Raw genomic sequence first — 16,437 nt, 5'->3', positions numbered from 1 at the left:
CCACGCCCACGCCAGAACGCGCTTCATTGAAGAATAAAAAAAAGGGAAGACAATGTTGCTCCTTAACGTCTTGTGTCTCTTTGAAGACAAGAAAGGGTAGTAAACCTTCCGGTCTTTGTTGCGTCGTCAGGCCATTGTCTATGTTCATGCCTATCTTTCATACCAAAGGAAGGAAACAATATGACACAGAGAATGTTGCTCTGGTGCAATAAGGTGAGGCACAAATCCTAAAGTCAAACAATCACTTTTAATGTTTTAATGACTAAACATATGTTTTACTATTCTCTCAATAGAATAAAATGATAAATATTGTGACATAATTTGTAATCGCTAAACTACATAACTCACACACGCAGTGTTTTCCTGTTGTCTAAATAATGCTTATGTTATATAATGTTAATCTATGTTAACTAATTATGTTAATTACGTTTGGACTGAGAATATAAGGTAGGTTATTTTAATTTAAAGTTGCAATATTACCTGAAAGAGATGTAAAACTATCAAAAGGGAAAGAACAAAAACTCATCTAAAGATTTTACAATGATCAAAAAGAGTGATGATTAGGACCCCCAAAACCTGCTTATAACTTCATACAATGCCAATATATCAGTACATTTTCACAAATTTAGCTGCAGATGTGTTGCTCAATATATGCTTACCTATAATTTTTCATTGTTCTAACACAATTCTAATATTAAGCCTCAAAGATTAAGAATCCAGAAAAAGTGGAGTCATCATCTTCATCAGCAAAAAGCCCGTTGAAGAGCTCTCCTCCAGCCACCTGCAGCCAAACCTTATCCCCCACCTCCAGATGCAGCACAGCACCCCCTGCTGCCTGGTCCTCGCTGCTCTGGTACGTATCTGTGGTGTGGATGATTCTTTCGCCGTTTTTCATGAGAACCACTTTGACATTTCTGGAGAAGACGGTGATGTGGTACGTAAAGAAATAGGCTCCCAAAACAGAGCAAGTGAATCGTCCCGTTTGCGGATCGTAGTGGTTCTGTCGATTGTAAATAATCTTGTCAAACCGGATTGGTGCATTGGCTGCTGGGAGTTTCGTTAGCGCTGTGAGTCCAACAGAGAAGGCGCTTTTGGAGATAACTAGTGTTTCTCCCTTCTCACCTCTGTCACCCTTCTCACCTCTGCTTCCCCTGTCCCCACGGTAACCTATGCTGCCTTTGTGACCTGGAACACCAATTTCTCCCTTAGGACCTGGTTTGCCAGGGGGTCCTAGTGGTCCTTGAATGCCTCTGTCACCTTGAAGGCCTATTTCTCCCCTTGGACCCTCCGGTCCTGGTGGCCCTAAATCACCTTTAGTTCCCATGGGTCCAGGCAAGCCAAGCTCTCCCTTATTTCCTTTAAGGCCTATGGGTCCTTGGACTCCTTGGGGCCCCATTTTCCCTGGAAATCCTCGTTCGCCATTATCTCCTCTTTTACCTTTGAGCCCTGCTGGCCCAACAGCACCTGCAAATGACATTCAGATACTTCACTACACCAGATAATGCATACCATTAACACCTATGTTAAGATTTTAAACATGTTCTTGTACATACCATGTTCTCCTTTTTCCCCTTTGTGACCATCATTGCCTGCTGATCCAAAAGGGCCAGGTTCTCCTTTTCAACAATGATCATGGACACATAATAATGTAACAAACTGTGATGTGATATACAGAAAATGTGTATAAAAGAAAGCTCCATAACACAATGTTTCCTTTGCAGACTTACCTCTGTCACCTTTGTCACCCTGAAGTCCATCTCGCCCATCTCTGCCGGGTGTGCCATTGTGCCCAGGGTCCCCTGGTATTCCAGGGTATCCACAAACACAGCCTTTAATTTGGGTTTCTTCCAGGGCAACACACCTGACCGCCAAAAGAAGGAGCAAAAGCGAAATCCTAAACCCCAGCTGGTACATTGTGTCTGCCCAAATCTAAAACTGACGATGAAAAACCCTTTCAGACAAGTTCACAAGACTCATACAGTAGGTACTGTACATGTCCTGTGCACATGCATGCATACAGCAGCTAAGAAGGAAAACACAAGCTGGAGAAGAACTTTGGACAAGCGTGACCCGAGTCATCTCAAAGCTGTTTCATTGGTGGTTATTGAGTGTTTCAGTTATACATCACCTATGTTCCTATTGATGTGTCACCAGCCTGGCTGACACTAATAATCTCACTCAAAGTGTTTGTAAAGAACAGACATAAACTGTCCAATGCAGTAAAGAAAATCAGGATATAGTGTATAGTATTTACATGATTTCTTCCAGGGTGTTTTATTTTAAAGTGCCACCTTAGAACCGTGATCGATGTAAATTCATCTACCTCTTTAAAATTACACCACTTTGATGGGTTTTGTTTGGTCGCTGGATGCCAACAACAAACTAAAATGTTAATGCATGCATGCACTTCTTAAATGCGCATTTCAAAATGCCAAGAGTCAATAACACTTGACCCCATAAAGCAGATTAATGTCACAGAATGTGACCTTTTATGGCCCAAAGCCCAACAGCACTAGAATGCCATCAATAGAGCACTCCAATTACATTATCCTACATGCAAATGAAATGGAGACAAACATTCATTTCAAAAACTAAACTATGAGCAGTGAGTGCAGAAGGAGTGGCCTCAAGGGAGAAGATAGACGATGAAAATGTAGAAGCAAAACAGAACACCTGAGCCCAGGTTTCCAACTCCTGTTACACAGACACCACATATGGTAACATACATACATTTATTTTTTTCAATAATTCTTCTTACAAGCCTCCAGTTAGAAATTTAAATAAAATATGAACATGACAACACATGAAAGTAAACATTCAAGCAATGTTTGTACCTGGCACCAGAAATATTTCCTCATACAGTACATTGGCTACTGCACATTTAATTTTCTTGGGCAACACAAAAAATGCACATGTTAAGATCTAAATAACAAGGACGTGGCTCTGAAGGAATAAAGGTCATTTATACTTTGAGGCCAACAGTTCACTATCAATCTCCGTGCAGTCTCAGAACTAGGCACAACAAGGACTGATGACAGTGTTACAGATGATGCTGCAACACGTTTTCAGACCAGACAGCAGAGACATCAGCCACCGAGCTTCCATCAGGCTTAAGGCTAAACAATTACACAGTAACAGTGCCTTTCATCGATGCTAAATATTAACAACAGAATGCATTCATACAAATAAATAGCATACAACATGCTCTACCCGTTATTTATGTAAGACTCTGTCAGACTGAGGTGACAATGATGAACCTTTAGCTCCACTTTAACTCCACTGTGTATATATTTAATAAAAACTAAAAAAAAAGAAAAAGAATGAACATAGCCAAGAGGGGAACAGCATTAATAAAAGGAGATGATGAGGAAGAGAGCTTAAAGATGGAGACTAACAGCATCTGACATCATTTTTAACACTGTCTGGGAAAAGCAGCTGTTCCAGGGGCAGTGAGGTTAAGCAGGTTCCACAAAGGGTCGCAGGGTTTGGGGGGCTACATGTCTGTGGTACTGTATTAGTAGAAAATAAGGTCTGGAGGTGTGGTTAGAGTAGTACAGCGTTTACATGATCTGACGGTGCATTCCGTAGCCCGTCATACCAGCCTGAGAAGCCCCACGGTTGCTGCCCATTTGCAAGCCGATCAGGCTCTGGCCTTGGCGCAGCTGCTCCTCGGTGAACTCTCGTCGATAGCCCTGGGCTTTCCTACAAACGTACGGAGTTCATGAGTAAGGAGGAGGAAAAACGAGACAAATACAGTGAGGAAGAACAGGACGCTGCCGCTTCCTCCATTTACCTGTGGAACCAGTCGTGGTCTCCTTTGTAATGACCGTCGTCCTTAGTTATGGCTACGCTCCCCAGAGCCATTAGGGTCCTTTGGACTGCTGCCAAGTCCTTCCCTGTTGCCAAAAGAACATCATTATTGTATTAAGACCACTTCTTGTAAAACTAAACATGAATTAACATACCAGTATTTGAATCTAGGCAAAAAACTAAACACTAACAATGAACAATAAGCCCCATCTTGATTTATGAGATACCGTGTTGTTACCTTCCCAGAGGTCCACAGTTTGGAAGATGTCAGTGGTTGTCACCCCATAGGCCTCTGCTGCTTGGAGGAACTGGGAGATCTTTTCCATTTGCTTGAAAGCCATCTGTGTTTCAGGAATTTTCTTGATGGGTTCCTTTCCTCTTGGATAAAGACTGTTGATGAGTCTACAAAGGACCTGGGACAGAGAAGGTCAGAAACACATTTTAAGTTTTTGTAATTTCGTACAATGCTGGTCTTGTCTGATTCCATACTCTATCTGACGCCTTGTTTTTTTACATTAAAGTCAGCATCAGTGTCAAGCAGATCGACATGAGGACACTTTGCAGGGTGCATTTTACAACTCAAGGTTAATTAGGTCTTTCAGTGATAAGCACTGCAAGAAGGAGTAGTTTTCATCAAAAGCTAAAGTGCCTTGTGAGCGATTGTCACCTTCTGACATAATATCTTAATAGGTTATTGATTTTTCATTAATTTTTAAAAGGCTATTTTATTATGGGTTCATTGAAATTTAACTTCTTTATCTGTAGCAATAGAATGTATCACATTCATAAATAACTAATGATATACATTTAATGTCGTTTATACATTGCTTTAAATGTGACAGGGCCAATAAATATGTTATGGTGTGGCTTAAATAATTCATGGGTGACTTCTATTTTCAGTACTGCGGCCACTCACCGTTCCATCCATCAGCCATTTCTGGAAGTTCTGCTTGCCTGGCTGCGGCTTCTCTAGATTTCCTCCACACTGTGCAACTATCCAGTCCACCAGCCTTTGCTCCAGGTCTGGGTCATACTTCTGCTCGATCTTCTCCTGCACCTCTCGGCTTAGTCCGTAGCTGGGCCCTCTGTTCGCCATGGCAGCTCCTGTATCACTCTAGCCTATAGTCTGTGTTGTTAAATAACATTAACAGGAACAAAAATGATACTGAAATAACGTTATTCCTAAACAGCTGCAAAATAATACTTTGATGACTAATTATGATACAGTGGGACTTTCAACCTGACTAGAAAAAGAGGATAGCATTTCCCCTCTCACACAGCGCAGCCAGGCGCTTCTCTGGAGGCTGGAGCAGGATGGGTGTGGTCCATGGCAGCTGTCCTGCACAGGGACCAGCCCCGTTGTCACTATGGTAACAATCAAGCCTGCTTCCGGCACGCTGAGTGCAGAGATGCGCTGTAGAAGACGATGGTCCAAGTATGACCTCCAGGAGGCTGCCATCATGACGCAAACGAAATACCGAGTACTCATTCACCACATGGGCTTCGGCTCCACAGCGCCCTGTCTATATTTAGCCTGCGATATATTTTAATTACGTCAGATTCTTGCCGCAGGTTTGTGTTATTTTTCCAGTCCATTGTCTTCACTGTGCATCTTGCAGGGCGCAATTCTGCAACTTAAATTCACTTAATTCAAATAAAGTCCCGCCATCCAGCGCTTTGACGCCACATTGCCACACACTCTGCAGCTTGTTAACATTTTAAAAACCCCAAAGGCAACTGCGCAAAGCTCGCACTGTAACTGCGACACGGCTTCGGCTGCAGAAACATTATAAGCGAGTTACAAGCCGCATAAAGGCAGTTTTATTCTAAGGGACGAAGCGCACTTACTGAGCAGCAGAGAGCGGTCAGGTCCGTCCCGTGGCACAGTGTTAATTCCGCTGAGCTGGGCTGAGGATGCCGAACTGCTGAAGCATCCATGAAGCGCAGCACCGGGGCGTCGGGCCAGACTGGAGCTCACTTTGTCCGGGAGGGGCGAGTCACTCGCTTTATACGGCAGCTCCCCCGGGAGGGGTACGGGGAGATTTCCTCAACAGGCATGATGGGCAGGGAAAGGAAAGTAGAACCTAAACAGTATCTGACGACTGGTAAAGGTCACTGTACATACAGAAGTGGTATCACAAAACTGGATGTTGTATTAGTAATATACAAATATAACAAGCTGCAAAATAAACAATGAGGTAAAATATTCTGACAATTAGGAAACACCTGAAATCGGTACTTGACACATTTCCTCTCATGCTGTGCAGTGTTTGCCTGTGCTGCTTGTGCGATACCAGTCCTCAACATCTCTGGCCTGACACCAAGATTTATTTGTTCTTACATCATCTGCTTCGTAGCTCAACTAATTAGAACCATTGCGCTCTGCTAAACGAATTAAGAGTTTTTGTGGTGGATAAATGTTCAGAGCAGAGTGCTGTTAGCAGAGTGCTGTGCTGATTAGAGTGGGTACAGTATATTGCCTGATAGTAAACAGCCTGAAGCATTTCCTGGTAAACAGATGATACCTAAAACTAGAAAACGGGGCCCACCCTTCGCAAGGCCTTTCCTCACCATCTCTTCTGCATGCATGGTACTTGTCATACTTTATGCTCCCACAAATCCATCACTCACTTCCACTTTGTGGCCGAAATGCAGGACTGGATAGTTCAAGCATGAGTAAAGGTCACAGCTGCAGTTAAACAGATCTGACAGTGTTAAGTGGTTGGTCTCACTCCATTGGGCATTGTACAGCTAGTAGCCAATTACATGTTAATAATCAACAGTCCAGCGGCTGTGAGAGTATGAGGAAACATAACACAATGCAAAATAAAAAAACATGCTTCTATCACTCAACCCTTAATTACTTGGCAAGTTACTTCTGATTATGTTGTGTTGCTTGTGGTAAGAAACAGAGACCTGCACTCGCGTGTGCAGAGGTTTTATTGGCCAAAAAGGTTAAATATTGAATAAAAAAGGCACAGGAAATCTGACAGACTAAATGAAGAGGGGAAATAACAGTGAGAGAGGCATAAACAGCAGCAGTGGTAGAGCTAATAATGGTTGACCAACGACACTCCATAACAATTTTGGAACACATAAATGCAACCTGAAAATATAAGAGAGCCTCTGGCAGGAGAGCTCTTATTTAGAGCTGTACAGGGACAACATGTTGTGACATGATGCACGGAAAAATGCAGACAGATAAAATATTTGGCAGAGGAACATGCCATTGTTTGGTAATGCTACCGAGGGTTGGCTTTTCAGTAATCACTGTCCACTTCTTACAGCAGCTTCCCACCCCCCGTTCAAACCAAAGTTGTCAACTTGTCTATGAGATCATCAACTGTGTAGACCATGAGCTTGATGTCATCCTTCTCAGACATACGATGCTGGCCATGTCGCCGAAGGATGACATCTACGTCAGGACTGAGGACACGCTCTGCAACCTGCATGGAGATGTGCCAGGGGACGTCCTCATCCTTGAGCCCATGGATGAGCCGTACAGGACAAGTAATGGGGATGGGGCTCTGGAGCACACAGTGATTTTCTGCCTCGTGGAGAAAGTCCATGCTAAACTTGTAAAAACCCTCCTCTGAGTGTTTGGTGGGTATTGTCCACTCCCCCTTGTCCTCAAACTCTTTACGTTCCTAAAATCATAAAAGACAAATTTAGGAAAAAAAAACATCTTAGTTGTGTGATAATATATAAATTAATATTTAATGTTTGAACCTGAAGAGGAAGTGAGTTAAACGATGTGACAAGGTGATCAGCGGCTGTGGAGATGCCCACTAGTGCAGCAGTCTTCTCTGGTCTTGCAATGGCTGCGAGCAGCATGAGCCAGCCACCTATACTAGAGCCAACCAGTATCTAGAAGACAGCAAAATATTATAGACTGTAAATCTATCATTTAGATCTTAAACTGATTAATAAAGCATCCAAAGAAAAAGATTTTTATACATGGTATAAATACATGGTAATGACAACAAGACAAATTAACATTGGAAGCTAAATATGGTAGCATAGCGCCACCTTCTGGAGACAAAGCAGACAGTATTGAATGTCAGAGTAGCTGAATAAAGGCAGAAAGGGGTTTCACCCCAGTTCTGGAATCAAATTATGCATTTTCCACTACAATATTTTATATATCCATTCATGCCGATTGTCAGACCCTCAGAATTTCCCCTGTCTAGCCAGAATCCTTTTGAGTTTTTGCAAAATACTGCACCTCTTGACATTAAGAGTTGGAGTGGTCATTGCTTTGCTTTGCCAGTGTTCTGCAGAATGATCATTGTGTTTAATTGAAACAGAGGGTTTTCATCAGTACAGGAAATGTAACTTTCTTTAAGATAAACCTGTTATACACATGGAATACAGTAACAGGCAAACCTCAGACTTAAACTTTCATCATAGTGGAACATTAGAATTAAAAATAATCCATTTTAATACACTGCAGAATTCTGTATGATTAATTGGTAATATCCTTTAAAAACATAAATGAATAGAAGTTTGTTAAGTAAATTCAATTAATCTGAGTTGTTCACATGTATTTCAACTACAGCCCAAAATGTTCAACTTTTGAATTTAATAAATATTTAAAAAAAAGCTTGCAAAATATAACATTTCAGGACAAATAGACTAACATAATAAAATCTATACATTGTGTTTTTCCTACCCTGTTATTAACTGGATGGTTTACTGAACGCGTGACCTCCAAACTTATTTACCTGTGGACCCTCTGCTAACTCGTCCAACACATAAAGGACATCTTTTTTCCATGTACCAATGGTTCCTTCTGATAACACCCCCTCTGAGGCCCCGTGTCCTGTGTAGTCAAACCTGGAATAACAGAAAAGTCCATGGCCATGAGCGGTAGATACAAGCCATGATAGGGCCACAGAAAAGATTGGATTTAACTCCCTCTTCTAGACAGTTTAAGTACATAATATATTTTGGTGTCCATTTCTTTGTAGAATTTATTTTACTATAACGCAAATAAAGGCTTAGACAGAATACCTGACTGTGTGAGCATTTTTGGGTACCAACACTTGTGTACACTGTGACGGTAATAACTACCGTACCGTTAAGGGGACTTAGAATTCACAGGACTGTGGCTGAGTCAAGACGATTAACCGGTTAATCTCTCACACAAACGGATCTTGTAGCTTGCATCCGGGGGGCAGACAAATATACTCCGCACAATGATCTGACCTCTCAGTGTGGGTTTGTTAAGTAGATCCCTCTGGTTACAGTGAACAGCAAGCGGATTGTGCTTAGTCTGTTCCTGCTGGGAAGCTAAAGCTAAGTAGGCGTCTGTCGATTTCAGCCATGATTGTCAACAAGAGAGCGGAAATATTAGTAAACATATTGGTTTCTTTCCTGCTTTTACTTTGATAAGTACAAATGTCTGCACTTTGTTAATTGCTGATTAATATCCCTAAAATATAGATACTGAACATCATGCTGTAGTTGTTTTGCAGCGTAATAAATACTACATAAACAAAGTGTGGTCTGCTTATCTTACCTGAGGTATGAGTGGCCTAGGGACTTACAGAACTCTTCCAAGGCCTCTGCCTTCTGTCCATTCATGTTAGAGCCATATCCTGGGAGGAAGAGCACACCTGGGCTCTTCCCCTTCACTCTCCTGTAGGCCAGCTTTGGAAGTTCTGGTCGAGAAGCATATTGAACCGTGGACTTGTGTCTTGTCTCTCCTGGTTGAACTAGAAGTCGTGTAAAAGCATTGGGAAAACGTGTCATGCAAATGTGCGCACGCGTTCTGTACATCATTCAAAAGTACAAACAGAAAAAAAATTCGCCAAACTTGTAATGGCCAATGTCGAAATATTAGGAATTGTGTGTTTAATAAACTTATAAATCAAGCTAATTAATGTTTTGATGCGCTGTCTCAGGCGCAAACATTGCACATTTTTAGGACCACAAAGTCTGTGCGTGCCACACCCCCTCCTTCGTTTAAACGCCCCTATGGAAAAGCAATTCTTGCAAAATTAATTATGCCAAGAGCGAAGACAAAAACTGACCTTGTAACCGCTTCGACGACAAAGCTGCGAGCCCTCCATTACTTAAAATCTGGGAAAGTCCTCTGCGACAGGACCTCAGCGCCGCGGCTGCCATACTGCTACGCGACCATCGGGGAAGTCTCGCGAGAGTATAAGGACGCGTTCTCGATTAGCATAACAAGCCTTAAGGTTTATATAACAAGTCAAAGGGAAAACGTGCAATATTAAAATGTAGAACGCATTAGTGTTGGTCTTTTGTCCTTTCTATCCATTTTGTGTTGTTTTGTCCATTTGGTGGTTATGACATATTTTTAGATTTCTTACAACGTTAACTTTTGCCTTTTATGTCAATTATGCAACCCATGAATGCCGGTGAATATTTTTGTACTTTTATTTTTGTGACACCTTTAATAATAAATATAACACGCGCTAGTTACGTTGAATAAATTGCACGCACAATGTACATACAATGAAAAACTAGCAACCGATCTAAATAAAATTATACATATATCTATGATGCATTTTACATAAGTAGATTTATGTAAAATGCATCATAGATCTTGCTTTGATAGCACATATATTTATGTGCCCATTTTGGTGATTAAAAAATGAGTGACACAATCAAAAAATAGAAAATGCACAATATCGGTAGTAGTAGCCTATAACACGTAAGACATTTATTTCATAATATATTTACATTGCGGTATGAGTATAAAAGCGTTCTAACCATTACTATGTTTTAGAGACATTGCAGTGGCTGGTATTCTTTATATTTATTGTTCGCTGAGGTGACGCGAGGTCAGTAAAACAGGAGAAAATCTTTCGTGGATAGAGGCTAAAATGAAAGGAGCGTGGAAGTCATGTTTGTGGCCGTCATGTGAAATGTTAGTTTGTAACATGACTCAGAGCGTCACAGGCGGAAGGTCACGGAGCAGCAGAACGGAACGGAAGCGGGAGTAAAAAGCCTATCCGCCATTGTGGAATATGGTAAGGGATATTCCAGTAAGACGCTAGTCACTTTCAGATTGACTGATAAAAAAACATCTGTGGCAGAATCGCACACAGCCACTGACACCTTCTCCGTAGACACAAAGTCGCCGTTTGTAGCAACCAGAAGGTCCGGATCGTCGTCAAGAAGCGACCGCAGAGGGAAAAACGTCGCCTTGTAACCTTAACAGAGTGATTGGACAACCCGAGAGACGAGCCAGGAAAGCGCCGAAGTGCAGAGAGAGGCAGGGGGGAAGTCGTGGACAGTCTCACAAACAGCGATCAGTGTCGGCTCCTGGAGGATGTCTGCGACCACAGTCGATCAGGTTCGTGTGTTAGGAGCTGAACGGCGCTACAAAATATCCGTGCGGCGACACGAAACTTTGTCGCCAACAGTTAGATTCTGCTCGGCGCGTGCGATCAAACAGGCTAAAACTCTGTGATATGTGATAGCTAGTAGCTGTGATGTAGGCCGCCGGTGTCGCCAACCAACTCTTAGCTGTAGCCGACTGCCGATGCGGCAGCGTTTGCTGGATGTCAGAGCGTTTGACATCCGGTCAATAACGCGAAGCAACGTGTAAATGTTAACATCCGGGCTGAGGGCTTAGCCTGAGGTCACTACTTTACAGTCAGCCTTTAGGTTTAGCTAACCGTGTGGGATCCAGCCTGGTCTGTGTGTCTCTTATTTCCTGTCGTGATATGATCAAAGTCTCATCTCTTTATTTCCTCTGCTGCACATCATTTCAGAGACCCAAAGGACAAGGAAATAAAGGTACGGTTGAGACCACTATACATATATTAAGTGGCGAAGTCTGCTTTTATATAATGTATTTGTGTGTTTTGATCTGAACTGGCTAACATGCTCTGAGATAGTGTTTGGAAACTAGTCTGCATCTTTAAAATTAGCATTGCTGTTTATCCTTATTTTTGATTTGATGGATTTGATTTTCATGTTAAATTACACTGTGATCCTGTCAGGTTTTTACATTTGACTACACCAGTAGTGGGATGAAATATCAATCCCTGACTCGATTTAATGGTCTCTCTCTTTTAGTGCAAAACGGATCAATGCATCAGAAAGATGGCGTGAATGATGATGATTTTGAGCCTTATCTAAGCGGCCAGACAAATCAGGTAATCATATATCCTAAGCTGTTTAGATGGTCTATTATTGTTATGAGCTTATACTATGACTATATGGGTGTATATGAATTTAGTGGAGATTTTTGGGTTAGTTTCTGAATATTTCAGATGCTCTGATTCTGTATAACAGAGTAACTCCTTGTCAATTTGTTTTACAGAGTAACAGCTATCCACCAATGTCTGACCCCTACATGCCCAGCTACTATGCCCCATCTATTGGCTTCCCCTACTCTCTGGGAGAGGCTGCTTGGTCCACAGCAGGAGACCCTCCTATGCCCTATCTAACTACCTACGGACAGATGAGCAATGGCGAGCCACACTTCATCCCTGACGGTGTGTTCAGCCAGCCAGGTGCCCTGGGGAACACCCCCCCTTTCCTCAGCCAACATGGCTTCAACTTTTTCCCTGGTAATGCGGACTTCTCCACCTGGGGCACCAGTGTTTCTCAGGGACAGTCCACACAGAGCTCAGTCTACAGCAACAGCTATGGGTACGCCCCCAGCTCCCTGGGTCGAGCCATCACGGACGGACAAGCAGGTTTTGGAAGCGACACCCAGCTCTCCAAGGTGCCAGTGCTGAACAGTATTGAGCAGGGAATGACAGGGTTAAAACTGGGTACCGATATGGTGGCGGCTGTCACCAAAACTGTAGGCTCACCCTTAGGAGGCACAGGAGCAATGAGCAGTATGGCAGCCAATAACCTTCCTCCATCTGTCAGCTCATCCACACCTAAAACCGCCTCCTGGGCAGCCATTGCCAAGAAGCCAGCCAAGCCACAGCCTAAGGTCAAACCCAAAGCCAACATGGTGATGGGGGTAGGCAATACCATACCCCCACCCCCCATAAAGCACAATATGAACATTGGAACTTGGGACGATAAGGGCCCTCTGAACAAGCCCCCATTAGCTCAGACTATGATGCCCCCACAGCCTCTGGTGCAGCAGCCCCTCCTTGCTCAGCCCCAGCCCTTACTGCAGAACCCTTTGCCTCCACAGCCCCAACACCAACACCAACACCAACACCCGCCCCAGCACCAGCACCAACACCAACACCAACACCAACACCAACCCTTCCAGCTTCAGTCTCTGCAGTCTCCCCAGCACCCTCACCCTCACACTCACCCTCACCCTCAGACTCTGCCCCCGGGCCCCCCGCATCTGCACCTCTCCTCTCAACCCGGCCCCCCACAGCCCCTCCATCAGCAGCCCGGCCCGCCTCCCAACCGTTGGGTGGCTCCCAGGAACCGCGGCGAGGGCTTTGGTCTGGGAGGGGGACTCCCGCTTAGTGCCTCCCCCTGCTCTGGAGAAGTGCACCCAGTTCTGGAGAAACTGCGCGCGCTCAACAACTACAACCCCAAAGACTTTGACTGGAACTTGAAAAATGGACGCGTTTTCATTATCAAGAGCTATTCGGAAGACGACATCCACCGATCGATCAAGTATTCTATCTGGTGCAGCACAGAACATGGCAACAAGCGTCTGGACGGCGCCTACCGCACGCTGGTCAACAAGGGGCCGCTCTACCTGCTGTTCAGCGTCAACGGCAGCGGGCACTTCTGTGGCGTGGCCGAAATGCGCTCACCGGTGGACTACAATGCCTATGCAGGCGTCTGGTCTCAGGACAAGTGGAAGGGCAAGTTTGAGGTGAAGTGGGTTTTCATCAAAGATGTGCCCAACAACCAGCTGCGACACATCCGGCTGGAGAACAATGACAACAAGCCGGTGACCAACTCCAGGGACACTCAGGAAGTGCCTCTGGAGAAGGCCAAACAAGTGCTTAAAATTATCGCCACTTACAAGCATACCACCTCAATCTTTGATGACTTTGCACATTACGAGAAACGTCAGGAAGAGGAGGAGGCTCTGAGGAAGGTGAGACAAATGCATTTAAAGAGCGCCTTCTGTGCTGATGTGCATGACACACTTACATGTTATTAGGGAGGCTAACCTTCGCTGTCTGGGCTGGAGCCAGAGTGTAATCACCCGATCTCGCTCCACCTGCTGTGAGACAGAGGTTTTTTTTTAACATCCTGTCTGGCGAGACGGGCCAGATTGATAGGCCACCATTACTCGAGGCGGTTTCAGGAAGCCCCGGTTCTTCATCAGCCATCTTCTGCCGTCGAGTGTGTGTTGATCTGCCCAAGTGGAGATACATGCATGGAGCTTTCCTGAAATAGCCCACATTCCAGGCATTCCTTCCCTCAGACAAAGGCAGATGTAGTCTCTGATCTCCCTTTGAATGCCAGGCCTCTCTCCTCTCCACAGGCTCCTCATGCTTTATTAGTCTTTAATGTAAGCCCTCGGCGTGCAGACTGGCTGCAGCGTGCCTCAGAGCTGGCACCGTTCGCCTCCAATGGTCTAAATGGTTTATTTCTTAAATGCATCCTGGCAAATGTCAAGATTTAAAAAATAAAAAGGTGAGGATTACATTGTCTGTGCACATATCTCTGAAAAGCCCGTGCCCTCATGAGGTAAACTAAAACATGAGTGTTTGAATGTTGCAGTGGTAATAAGAGCGGTGCTTCACATGTGTTAGTCTAAGTAGTGAAAACTGTTGCTGTGGCAGAATCGCCTCATTTCATCTGTAGCTTTCTGCTGCACCCGTTCTCAGATTCAACCGTATGCTAATCTCGCTGAATGTAGACCCCCCCCCCACGACTCCCTCCTTTTCTCCTGCTCCTCCACTGTCGATGCTCCAATGATGCTATATTGACTCCTCACTGCTGACCTTGTTAATATGCGCTGGATTACTTTCTCATAAATATTTCAAGTCAGTGTTTTCAGGCTTCTGAAAACAACCTGTCAGTTGAAAGCCTGTTTCATCCTGTGCCGCGCAGCCCTCGCGCCGTGTTGTTTTTGTAGCCATGACCCCTTACATGACAGGATCGGCCGGATGGAGGCCTCACCCTCCTTGCCCTGACAAGGTTAATTGTTTTCTGTTGTTTGGCCTGTCCTCACCTAAGTTGGAGAGGTGTCAAAGCAGCGCGGTTGCCTGCACTGTAGCGCCTTGTTTTTAAGATAACCTTGGATCCAAATGTTGATGCAGGATGTTATTAATACAACTAATCATTAATATGGAAAGATTAGCGCCTCACATTGTGTGATGCTTGAGGAACATTGGACGTGTCACTCTGATGTAATGTTTAACCAGATAGGTTTTATTTGTACAAATTAGATAAAATATGAATAAAAATATTGAAGGTACAGTCTTGTCCTGTTTATTTCTGAGTTCCACATCCAGCAGAGACCCAATACCATGCACTGATGATCTCTTTGTGTTTTTTTTTTGTCTTTCAGGAACGTAATAGAAATAAACAGTAGCCTTCAAGTGAGCGCTCTGCTAGAACCGCAACACTAATGATGTAGGACCTTAAATAAAAATTGCCTAACCACAAGGAGGAAAGGCTCTCGCAATCTTTGGCGGAAGATGACAATGTATCTGAACACTTGAACATGACAGTAGACTCATCTGTAACCATCAAACCCTGTGTTCCTGACTCACAAGAAAAGCGACGTAACCCACTTTAAAAACTCTCTAAAGCACTTTCAGTCCCTCCGAGCAACCCCCAACCAACACCCTTAACTCTCTAACTGTTTTCTTCTGTTTTGATTTTGTTTGTGAGCAACTAACTGACTAACCACGGTAGTCAGAAGATTTCACTGGGCTTATTTGTAACTTTTTAATGCCTCAAATGTTTGGGAATTCGCTGAGCCTCATCCGCTCCTGAAGAGAATTAAAGGTGAAATGTACGAATCAGTCTTGTACTTGAATCTGTATTCAGCCATCTGATCCTCTTCAGACAGAGGCTGCAGATGACTGACAGGTAGGAGGAAATAATTGGGAGACAGCCATGCCATCATGCCAATCATTGGATGTATCCTCCCTCTACCTGTTCCCCTTCTTTCTGTGTACCAAAAGATTACAGCTGCAGGAGTCTGGCGAGTGCCCGCTAGTGCACATGTATGTTTTCCTCCTCTCTTGTGGTTCTGTCATTCTGAAGTGCATTTGTTTGGGGAGAAACCTGCTGCTCTGGTAGAACTAGTGGGGGTCTACTTGGATCTTGTGTGTGGTCTTGCTACAGTATGAGGTTGGTACCTCAGGCTCAGTCAGACCCTGTCCTTAGCGCTTTTGGGAGAAGCCCACCCCCCACAACACCCTCTCTGCTTGGCCTGACTGGGATTCCCCCCAAACGGCAAGACATCAACTGCAAGGATGTGACAGTTTTCTCCTCTAAGTAACTCACTAGCTAAATAAAAAATACCCATGTTTAGCTCAAATGTTGTTGAGTTTTTACTTCCTTTAGCATAAGCAGATACTCCTTACTACATATACTATGCAACGCCACATCTGCTTTGCATTCTATCATCTCTCTGTCTGATTATGGAGGCAGGTTTTACAGCCTAAAGCAGCTTGGTTAGTACATTACAAGTGAAGTAAACAGCAGCAACTATAAGCATGAACATATTTATGTTGCTCTAGAGTA

The 16,437-nt window shown here is 43.9% G+C and overlaps 4 protein-coding genes across 6 annotated transcripts; 1 reads left to right on the top strand and 3 right to left on the bottom strand.

The window, feature by feature from the left end:
• Window positions 1–241: 241 nt before the first annotated feature.
• On the bottom strand, window positions 242–2,567 carry c1qtnf9 (C1q and TNF related 9). The gene is made up of 3 exons (XM_029147138.3): window positions 1,728–2,567; window positions 1,554–1,616; window positions 242–1,464 (listed from the first exon to the last, which is right to left on the bottom strand). The coding sequence occupies exons 1-3, from the start codon at window positions 1,912–1,914 to the stop codon at window positions 695–697; spliced, it is 1,020 nt and encodes a 339-aa protein (XP_029002971.1). The 5' UTR covers window positions 1,915–2,567; the 3' UTR covers window positions 242–694.
• Window positions 2,568–2,713: 146 nt separating this feature from the next.
• Window positions 2,714–5,819, bottom strand: tagln3b (transgelin 3b). The gene is made up of 5 exons (XM_029147140.3): window positions 5,659–5,819; window positions 4,727–4,936; window positions 4,049–4,223; window positions 3,794–3,896; window positions 2,714–3,702 (listed from the first exon to the last, which is right to left on the bottom strand). The coding sequence occupies exons 2-5, from the start codon at window positions 4,904–4,906 to the stop codon at window positions 3,561–3,563; spliced, it is 600 nt and encodes a 199-aa protein (XP_029002973.1). The 5' UTR covers window positions 4,907–4,936; window positions 5,659–5,819; the 3' UTR covers window positions 2,714–3,560.
• Window positions 5,820–6,732: 913 nt separating this feature from the next.
• On the bottom strand, window positions 6,733–10,005 carry abhd10b (abhydrolase domain containing 10, depalmitoylase b). The gene is made up of 5 exons (XM_029147139.2): window positions 9,846–10,005; window positions 9,332–9,527; window positions 8,535–8,646; window positions 7,540–7,677; window positions 6,733–7,457 (listed from the first exon to the last, which is right to left on the bottom strand). The coding sequence occupies exons 1-5, from the start codon at window positions 9,937–9,939 to the stop codon at window positions 7,116–7,118; spliced, it is 882 nt and encodes a 293-aa protein (XP_029002972.1). The 5' UTR covers window positions 9,940–10,005; the 3' UTR covers window positions 6,733–7,115.
• Window positions 10,006–10,550: 545 nt separating this feature from the next.
• Window positions 10,551–16,231, top strand: ythdf3 (YTH N6-methyladenosine RNA binding protein F3). 3 transcript variants are annotated; one of them, XM_029147136.3, is made up of 5 exons: window positions 10,551–10,811; window positions 10,911–11,137; window positions 11,559–11,583; window positions 11,866–11,945; window positions 12,113–15,157. In XM_029147136.3, the coding sequence occupies exons 2-5, from the start codon at window positions 11,114–11,116 to the stop codon at window positions 13,889–13,891; spliced, it is 1,908 nt and encodes a 635-aa protein (XP_029002969.1). In that variant the 5' UTR covers window positions 10,551–10,811; window positions 10,911–11,113; the 3' UTR covers window positions 13,892–15,157. The 3 variants fall into 3 exon arrangements, with proteins under 3 accessions (XP_029002969.1, XP_029002968.1, XP_029002970.1); XM_029147137.3 differs by adding an exon at window positions 15,251–16,231 and having other exon boundaries at window positions 10,553–11,137; window positions 12,113–13,825; XM_029147135.3 differs by having other exon boundaries at window positions 10,551–11,137.
• Window positions 16,232–16,437: the final 206 nt, after the last annotated feature.

Source organism: Betta splendens, chromosome 4 (assembly GCF_900634795.4).
Source record: "Betta splendens chromosome 4, fBetSpl5.4, whole genome shotgun sequence".
In the NCBI taxonomy this organism is placed as follows: Eukaryota; Metazoa; Chordata; class Actinopteri; order Anabantiformes; family Osphronemidae; genus Betta; species Betta splendens.
This window is presented reverse-complemented; position numbering and strand designations above follow the sequence as displayed.

Excerpts from the sequence above, each read along its gene's own strand:
- c1qtnf9 (XM_029147138.3), bottom strand. The coding sequence starts at position 1,914 with ATGTACCAGCTGGGGTTTAGGATTTCGCTTTTGCTCCTTCTTTTGGCG. Across the intron at positions 1,617-1,727 it reads GGGTGACAAAGGTGACAGAG|GAGAACCTGGCCCTTTTGGA; the intron begins GTAAGTCTGCAA and ends ATTGTTGAAAAG. Across the intron at positions 1,465-1,553 it reads AGGGGAAAAAGGAGAACATG|GTGCTGTTGGGCCAGCAGGG; the intron begins GTATGTACAAGA and ends TGTCATTTGCAG.
- tagln3b (XM_029147140.3), bottom strand. The coding sequence starts at position 4,906 with ATGGCGAACAGAGGGCCCAGCTACGGACTAAGCCGAGAGGTGCAGGAG. Across the intron at positions 4,224-4,726 it reads AATGGCTGATGGATGGAACG|GTCCTTTGTAGACTCATCAA; the intron begins GTGAGTGGCCGC and ends TCTCTGTCCCAG. Across the intron at positions 3,703-3,793 it reads GACCACGACTGGTTCCACAG|GAAAGCCCAGGGCTATCGAC; the intron begins GTAAATGGAGGA and ends GTACGTTTGTAG.
- abhd10b (XM_029147139.2), bottom strand. The coding sequence starts at position 9,939 with ATGGCAGCCGCGGCGCTGAGGTCCTGTCGCAGAGGACTTTCCCAGATT. Across the intron at positions 8,647-9,331 it reads CTAGGCCACTCATACCTCAG|GTTTGACTACACAGGACACG; the intron begins GTAAGATAAGCA and ends CTGTTATTCCAG. Across the intron at positions 7,458-7,539 it reads TTAACTCACTTCCTCTTCAG|GAACGTAAAGAGTTTGAGGA; the intron begins GTTCAAACATTA and ends TTATGATTTTAG.
- ythdf3 (XM_029147136.3), top strand. The coding sequence starts at position 11,114 with ATGTCTGCGACCACAGTCGATCAG. Across the intron at positions 11,138-11,558 it reads CTGCGACCACAGTCGATCAG|AGACCCAAAGGACAAGGAAA; the intron begins GTTCGTGTGTTA and ends ACATCATTTCAG. Across the intron at positions 11,584-11,865 it reads CAAAGGACAAGGAAATAAAG|TGCAAAACGGATCAATGCAT; the intron begins GTACGGTTGAGA and ends TCTCTCTTTTAG.